At 39.8% G+C, this 9,263-nt stretch overlaps 1 protein-coding gene across 1 annotated transcript in view; it reads right to left on the bottom strand.

The window, feature by feature from the left end:
- Nucleotides 1-6,098: 6,098 nt before the first annotated feature.
- Nucleotides 6,099-9,263, bottom strand: part of UBE2D1 (ubiquitin conjugating enzyme E2 D1) — a 44,449-nt gene continuing 41,284 nt past the window's right edge. The window contains exon 7 of the mRNA XM_089692794.1: nucleotides 6,099-7,320. Within this exon, the coding sequence (XP_089548920.1) occupies nucleotides 7,275-7,320 (46 nt within the window). The 3' untranslated portion in view covers nucleotides 6,099-7,274. The remainder of the gene's footprint in view (nucleotides 7,321-9,263) is intronic.

Genomic DNA, 9,263 nt, shown 5'->3' with positions numbered 1-9,263 from the left:
CAAAAAACAAAGTGAAAAAAAATATATAAATCAATATATATTATGAACACTGTTGCTGGCTTAAAAATATATATTGAATAACTCAAGCGCTAACTATGGTGAAAAAAAACAAAAATACTATATATTGCTGTAGCCGCTAGTGCACACAACTCATGTCTCAGTGGGGCAAATATGCAATCAAAAAGTGAAATGAAAAAATGCTGTGCTACATAAACCAATGGTACAAACCATTACCAAAAAACAAAGTGAAAAAAATATATAAAGCAATAATTATTAGAAAAATAGTAGTGGAAAAAACATTAATATTAAAATAGAAATATAGATGTATGTGTATATATATAATAACCACAAAAATCATTGAGTGGCCCGAGCTTTGCCTTGCTTTACATTATGGATGGTGTCTGTTTTGAGTTTGTACAGGACTCTGCTGCTGAGATGATACTGCCATCTTGTGGTTAATCAGTACATCACTGGATCTTCATCATACCTGGTGCAAAATACACCTCCGGAACGTGAGTGTATATTATATGTTTTAATTGATGAATAAAAGTTTATAAGGATAAAGCACTATGTCAAGTTCTTTTTAATGAGGAATACGGCTGATACAAAGATGCTCATCAGGAGGGAGCTTACTTTGGAGTCTTCATTCAGCAAGCTGATCTTCTGAGTCCATATGGGACCAAAAGTGCAGTTAGACCGTAACATTGTATAATGTGAGGTCACACTGCGTGAGGTGAGCAGATATATGGTGGAGGATGTCTTTGCACGGGAATTGATGACAGATGCACATATTTTTGTTATCCAAAGGAGGGTTCACTGCATGAACACTATTGATTGAACTGGGTTTTTGGATTGACTTTTGATTCATACTTAAAATATTTTTATATTTTTTTTTGTGGTTATTATATATAGATATAGATTCAGTCGTATCCGACCTCTGGTGATTGCATGAACCGTCACTCGTAAGCTACTTTTTCCATGAATTCTCTTAGCAATTATTTTACAGGGTAGGTTGCCAGGTCTTTCCCCAACCCCTACCATGCAGGAGATCCCGCATGGCCAGGGATGAAACTAGGACAATTTAGACAGAAGCCAATTAACCTGCCAGCAGGTCTTTGGAGTGTGGGAGGAAACCCATGCAGGCACAGGGAGAACATGTAAACTCTATGCAGGAGGCACCATGGTTGGGAATTGAACCCATGACCCATTTACTGCACGGCAGACGTGCTAACCACTAAGCCACTGTGATATATGTTGGCGCTATATAAATCCTGTACAATAATATATATATATATATACACATATACATACACACATACACACGCAGATATGTTCAAAATAATAGCAGTCAGACATCACTAACCTGACCAATCACTGTTTTCTACATTGCAAATAATTTACTAGCAGGTGTAGCAGAGTAATAGAAATCCAACAGACCCAACAGCCATGACATGCATGCTGCCTTCCTTCCTTAAATAAGGGCAATAATTGCCACCTGTTTTTCAAAGAATGAATGACCTCACTAATAGAACTCTACACTGCTATTATTTTGAACAAGCCCCTTTCAATTAGTGAGGTCATTCATTCTTTGAAAAACAGGTGTCAATTATTGCCCTTATTTAAGGAAGGAAGGCAGCATGCATGTCATGACTGTTGGATTTCTATTACTCTACTAGACCTGCTAGTAAATTATTTGCCATGTAGAAATATCATTTCTACCAAAAACAGTGATTGATCAGGTTAGTGATGTCTGACTATTATTTTGAACACAACTGTATATAGTGCTACATAAATTGACAGTGTTTTACAAGTACCTGTATTAAATAATAAAATAATGGATTTCACAGTATTCTGGTGTGGTGCAGTTTTTCTTTTGTTTTTTTTTATCCCCTTACCCAAACCTTTCTGCTAATCCTGAGATCAGAGTGAAATCAGTCTTCCACAACGACCTCCTAACAGGTATTCCAAGAAGTGTGTTATCAGGCATATTTTTAACTTATCCCTTCACAAGAAAAGCTGCTGTAAAGAGGTGAGAAAATGATGCTTCAGTTACAGGCAAGCCATTAATTTCATGTCAGGCTCGCAAAATCCTTTTTTCCACTCCAGCAGGCAGGACGATAGATCGCCTCCACCTCTAAAGTTCTTTGTCCTCCCTAGAATAAATGTATCTTATTGCCACCTTGTATGCCATCCACAGCTTTCAGCTATTAAAAAAGTGACAAGACATCCCTGAGGGTTTAAAAAAAAAAAAAAGCATTCCTAAAAATCAGCAATGGTTTTCTGTGAGGGAAATATACTTTGTTTAAAAGGAATCTGTCAGGACAGAAATATCAGCGCTACCACTGATGACTTGTCTTTGTAGGTACAGTATCTCCCAGAAGCGAGTACAGCCCTGAAATTTTTGTAAATATTTTATTCTATCATTTCATGTGACAACACTGAAGAAATTACACTTTGATACAATGTGATGTAGTGAGTGTACAGCTTGTATAACAGTGTAAATTTGCTGTCCCCACAGATGCTCAATCGTGTTTAGGTCTGGAGACATGCTTGGCCAGTCCATCACCTTTACCCTCAGCTTCTTTATCAAGGCAGTGGTCATCTTGGAGGTGTGTTTGGGGTCATTATGTTGGAATACTGCCCTGCGGCCCAGTCTCCAAAGGGAGGGGATCATGCTCTGCTTCAGTATGTCACAGTACATGTTGACATTCATGGTTCCCTCAATGAACTGTAGCTCCCCAGTGCCGGCAGCACTTATGCAGCCCCAGACCATGACACTCCCACCACGCTTGACTGTAGGCAAGACACACTTGTCTTTGTACTCCTCACCTGGTAGCCACCACACACACTTGACACCATCTGAACCAAATCAGTTTATCTTGGTGTCATCAGACCACAGGACATGGTTCCAGTAATCCATGTCCTTAGTCTGCTTGTCTTCAGCAAACTGTTTGCAGGCTTTCTTGTGTATCATCTTTAGAAGAGGTTTCCTTCTGGGACAACAGCCATGCAGACCAATTTGATGCAGTGTGTGATGTATGGTCTGAGCACTGACAGGCTGACTCCCCACTCCTTCAACCTTTGCAGCAATCATATGTCTATTTCCCAAAGACAACCTCTGGATATGACGCTGAGCACGTGAATTCAATTTCTTTGGTCGACCATAGCGAGGCCTGTTCTGAGTGCAACCTGTCCTGCTAAACTGCTGTATGTTTTGGCCACCATGCTGCAGCTCAGTTTCAGGGCCTTGGCAGACTTCTTATAGCCTAGGCCAGTGGTGGGCAACCTTTTTTTTCAACTGAGCCAAATCTCACCAAAACCACGATTGAAATTTATTTTGAGAGCCACATTTTTAAAACTGAAAATACATAGGATGGTACACTGTTTTTAGTTTCAATAAGTTTTTATATTAATTCATCCCTCATATAGTAGTAGTAAGTAGCAAGCCGTAAGCCAAGTCCCCCGTGTCAATTCACTTACCTTTGCTCCGCGTGTTCCTCTCGCCGTGTTCCCGCGCCGTTCCGGTCTTCAGGGCAGACTGTGAGAGGAGCCTAGCTCCTCTAACGTTCGTCACGCTGCCCCGCCTACACACATCCTGACAGCCAATCACTGGCTATCAGGATGTGAGTGGCAGGGAGACTGGCCAATCATTGCATTTGAGCGCGCTGCCCTGGCTGTTTTTTTTGGATCACGCTGCAGAGTCCCTGCCGCCCGAGAGGAGGGAGGGGAGCGGGCACTCGGCACACAAGAGCCGCATGTGGCTTGCGAGCCGCGGCTTGCAGACCACTGGCCTAGGCCATATTTATGTAGAGCAACAATTCTTTTTTTTTTTTTTCAGATCCTCAGAGTTCTTTGCCATGAGGTGCCGTGCTGAACTTCCTGTGACCAGTATGAGAGAGTGAGAGCGATAATACCAAATTTAACACACCTGCTCCCCATTCACACCTGAGACCTCATAACACTAACGAGTCACATGACACCGGGGAGGGAAAATGGCTAATTGGGCCCAATTTGGACATTTTCACTTAGAGGTGTACTCACTTTTGTTGCCAGCGGTTTAGACATTAATGGCTGTGTGTTTAGTTATTTTGAGGGGACAGCAAATTTACACTGTTATACAAGCTGTACACTCACTACATCACATTGTAACAAAGTGTCATTTCTTCAGTGTTGTCACATGAAAAGATAGAATAAAATATTTACAAAAATGTGAGGGGGGTACTCACTTCTGGGAGATACTGTACATGATTATTATACCTCACCATATATTTAAGACACTCACTAAATATTTGTTAGTGTAAGAACACTAGATACAATTACTTTTTAGTTAAAGTGTTTGTAAACCCTCACATATACCCAGTGAAGTGACTGGTCTGAGGCGATACAGAGATGACACAAATCCTCCTACATAAGTTGTATATCTATCTGAAGTCTTCTCTACATCCGTTCAAAGTCCAGATTTTATAAAGCTTGTCTCAGATTTCAGAAAACAGGATGGATAGCTGAAATCACAGCACAGAGCTCCGTGGAAGCTCTGAGAGCTGATTGGAAGGAGCAGACATACCTTCCTTCACAGAACTCACAGGTACAGAGCTGAGACTGTCAATCATGGGCTGTGTGCTGGAGGTCATTCCCAGCCCAAACCGTTGATACAAGACAGGATGGATCCATGCTTTCATGGAGTAAATGAGTGGTTATTTGAGTTACTGTTGCTTTTCTATAATCTCAAACCAGTCTGCCCATTCTCCTCTGACATCAATAAGGCATTTTTTTTCCCCACACAGCTGCCGCTCACTGGATGTTTTCTCTTTTTTGGACCATTCTCTGTAAACCCTAGAGATGGTTGTGTGTGAAAATCCCAGATGGTCAGCAGTTTTTGAAATGCTAAGACCAGCCCATCTGGCAACAACAACCATGCCACGTTCATTCACTTAAATCCCCTTTCTTCCCCATTCTGATGCTCAGTTTGAACTTCAAGTCATCTTCACCACTTCTTGAAGCCTAAACGCACTGAGTTGCTGCCATGGGATTGGCTAATTAGCAATTTGTGTTACCAAGCAATTGAACAGGTGTACCTAATAAAGTTGTCAAAAAGGACAAGTTCACCTTTCATAATTTGCAGGTAAAAAAAAAAAGTGCATTTATTATTTTTGTGCTAGGAGCCTGTAAAGCACTGGTCTTCTGCCTGCATACTGTCAGTGTATCTGCTTGCTCGTACATCCCATATGGGCAGGCAGATACTTGCTGGCAGGAAGACTCAATGAACTAGCACAGCGCTCAGAGCACCATTGTAGTTCATTGAGGACGACAAGCTGACAGCCAGTAAGACTGTTGGGACTTGTAGTCCATTCATCCACAGTACACTGTGAATGAATGATGCAGCTGTGTGGGTGGAGCCCTGCACAGCCAAGCTCTTATTGAAAACTGATAGAGGAACTTCTCCCCTTGCCTTTGTCGCAGGGGGGAGGGCTGCAGAATCAGGATCAGGTTACGTGTTCCACCCTAAAAAACGGGTAGAAAATGTAACATGTTCCCAAAGGTGAACTTATCCTTTAAGTTGTGCTGGGAAGAGAAGCATTTTCATAGTCCAGTGAGAAGGATGGAAGTAGTGAAGACATACATGGACCTGTCACGGATACATGCTGTGAGAAGGAAAAATACCTGACACAGGTTCCGACCCATTTCTCTAGCACCATGTGTTTTTACAATTGGAATTTCTACTGAACAGATTTCCCCTTGCTTGTTGTGTTGGCAATAGGCCAGAAATCTCCCCAATCAGCTGACACAGACTGCAATAAAGACCCAAGAAGGTTCCCTCATAATTGTTCCACATGATGTTATCTATTCTTTGCAATATGCCATTACTAATATTAGACCAGGATTGTTGGTTGGTTGACTGTCATGTAACAATGTCTTCATATTGTCGCTATAAATATTTTTTGTTCTTTAATACACACCCTTTTCCTACAGTATTTAAAACTAAAATAAATATATATATATATATATATATATATAAAAGCATTCCTCAAGTTATTAAAACTATAGTATAAGGGGGGAAACAAAACAAAAAACACATAACCCAAACCGCACTGCTTGAAGAGATTGTATAAAATGCGTTTTTCTTTATTTTTATGGAAAAGCGACAGTAAGATTTGTAAAAGATTTGTGATTTGTTTTATACATATTGCCCATATGAAACTCAAACTAGAAAAAAAAATTGCAGAGAACAAGAAATAAAACAGTTTTTCCTTAGCAGTGCAATTATTTCACATTGCAATGAACTGGTCAAGTATGCAACATAATTAAAAAAAAAGAAAAGAAAATAAATCTCCACTATTAGCAAGGCTTACAGTGCAAAAATGATTTAAGTTTATTCATTTGAAGGGGACATTGCAGTTTACTTGGAAATTCATCATCTGCTTGGACCCCCTATATACAGTGGCACAGAAAGTTACCATAGCCAATTTAGAATGAACAGACAATACCTCCAACCCTTTGCTGTTCACAGTGTTTATCATTCAGAAGCCCAACCAATCAGACACAGTGGTGCTCACTATATGTATGGCTGCACTGAGATACCAGATTTTACTAGCAGGTGACATCTACAGTCATAGATCCCAGTAAAGTTTTGAAGCTGCATAAGGGGGCTTGGACTCCTCCCTGCTACTACACAGATGGGCTCCAAGCAGAAAGAACATTTCCAGCTGAAACGGGAAACCTCTTTATCTGTTTGAATTAAAGTTTTGGACTCTTGCAGTTTTACCTTGACAATACTAAGCATACAAGAAAAAAAAAAAAATCTAAAAAATTGAGTTTACTTACAAAGTTAAATAAAGTCTATACAGTAAAAAAAAGAAAAAAAAAAAAAACAACAATTAAATAGTGAGCTAACAGACCAAAATCTGAACACAGATTTACAAAAAAGTAAACTTACATATATGCAGTATTGGTCAAGTTAATAAAAAAAAAATAGCCAGTCTAAGTACTTGTAATTTTTTTTTTACAAATGTTGCTGAAACATGCAGGGATTCAGGAGTCTTAGGAACAGCATCAAATGTCTTGATGTTGACAAACTTAATTTTATCTTCATCTTTGCGCTTTTGGAATTTTACTTTGGAGAAGTATTTAAAGGTCTAGAAATCAAAGCATATAGGGGTTTAATGGTCTCAACAGAAAGCTGTGCCCGGTTTCTCATAATCTTGGAAAAAAAAAACAAACAAAAAAACCTAAAATTTACAGTACACTGGATTATACGAAATTATAGTTTCACATGTTTACATTGCATATTTCTGAGTCCATTCTCTGGCTACTCTGCCGTACCTGAAAGAAAAAAAAAATAAGTTTTCAGCTTCAGTTAAATATCACAATATTTAATAAAGCTTTCAGGAGACAAACACATACATTAACCACTTGCCTACCGGGCATTTTCATCCCCTTCCTGACCAGGACAATTTTCAGCTTAGTGTGGCTGTTGATAGCTCAGAGAAACTACTTTTCTAGAAGTCAAGGATTATATTTGAATTCATTCCATTGGCCTACACCGATGTTCCTAGATTCTGTTATGTGGGTGGAGCAAAATAAGTAGTTTTCACGTACATGATCTAAGCTCAGTGCTGTAGTGTGCATAGGTATCAGTTCCAAGCAGCTTTGGACATTTTAGGTGATATTTTGTATGGAAAAGATCACCCATGGCAACCAGGAAATTAGTAAAAGGACAAAAAAAAAAAAAAATTTGAAGGGATCAATAAAGCGACCTCACAATAAGGGGTAAAGAGTATAATTAAAATAGAACCAAGGAAACAGGATGCATGGCAATTATATGAGTGGTGTAAAACAAAATCATGTCATTAACCACTTCAGCACAAAGCCATTTCAAGCACTTTATGGTGTCATTTTAAAATCCATATGTTTTGATAGAAAATGTCTTAGAACCCCCAAACATTATATATTTTTTTTAAAGCAGACGTTCTAGAGAATAAATTGGTGGTTTTTGAAGTTTTATGTCACACGGTATTTGCGCAACGGTTTTTCAAACACAATTTTTTGGCAAAACACACTTTTTTGAATTTTATTGCAAAAAAACATTTTGTACAATATAAAAGATGATATCATGCTGAGTAAATAGATACCAAACATGTCACGCTTTAAAATTGCGCACACCCATGCAACAACTACGAACTGCATAAATTTTACTATTCATAGGTGACACTTTAAAGGCCCTTACAGGGTACCACTTTAGATTTACAGAGGAAGTCTAGTGCTTGAATTACTGCCAATGATCTGACGATTGTGGCGATACCTCACGTGTGGGGTGATCGCTGTTCTCGCATGTGGGGGACTGCCGCATGAATTTGCCTTTGTGTGCAAGCATGGGAGGTTGGGGCACTTTTTTTTTTTTTGATTCGTTTTATTGCTGTCACAAGGAATGTAAACAAACAAGTGAAAGGTCTGAGGTCTGGGGGTTTGAGAGCCCAAATCCCTCCTCTGCACTTGAAGATGTGCCAAGTTCTGTTTTTGAATGATTTCAGATTTTTAAAATATGGCACCGAACGTTTCAGCGTTAACCAAAAGGGGTGTCAGGTCATTGCTTCCGATGCACAATAAAGGAGAGCCAATCAAAGTAGATTCCGGCTTTGTTCAGCTCTCCTGCCAGCCGGTGGACATGTCGGCTGTCACTTGTGTCTTCTGCTGGGACAGGAGATCCCAAGAGAGTATAGTGTGGGGACATCCCCTCCCGCTGCTTCTACAAGCAATCAAGCGGCTAGTACTCACTCATATTGCTTGTACAAGAGAGCAGACTGCCGGCTCTGAGAAAACAGGTACCAGGGTGATGCCTGCAGGTGCCACTCCAGTACAACCACTGAACATCCAAGTGGTTAAAGGCACCCTCCTGAAAGATATGAGACTGCTACTGCTGACCCAATCCTGGAAACTCTGGTTGATGGTCTACATTTTCAGTCAGAACACTCAATCTGGGTGGAAATACACATTATCAGTTTGCCCATTAAAGGAAAATTGAGTGTCTGCGTGAGCAGCCGGACCGTGTACACTGGGTTTAATTTACCAAAGCTGGAGACTGAAAAATCATGCTCACTTCTGCATAGCAACCAATCAGCTTTTAACCTTGCCTTGTTCAATTAAGCATTGGCAATAAAACCTGTAAACGGATTGGTTTCTATGCAGAAGTGAACTTAATTTTGCACTCTCCAGCTTTAGTTAATAAACCCTTCATGTATAAAAGAGACCATGCGGGAGATTCGCTA

The sequence above is a fragment of the Staurois parvus genome, unplaced genomic scaffold, assembly GCF_062004578.1.
Source record: "Staurois parvus isolate SC_StPar_1 unplaced genomic scaffold, SC_StPar_1.0 ptg000604l, whole genome shotgun sequence".
NCBI classification, from domain to species: Eukaryota; Metazoa; Chordata; class Amphibia; order Anura; family Ranidae; genus Staurois; species Staurois parvus.
This window is presented reverse-complemented; position numbering and strand designations above follow the sequence as displayed.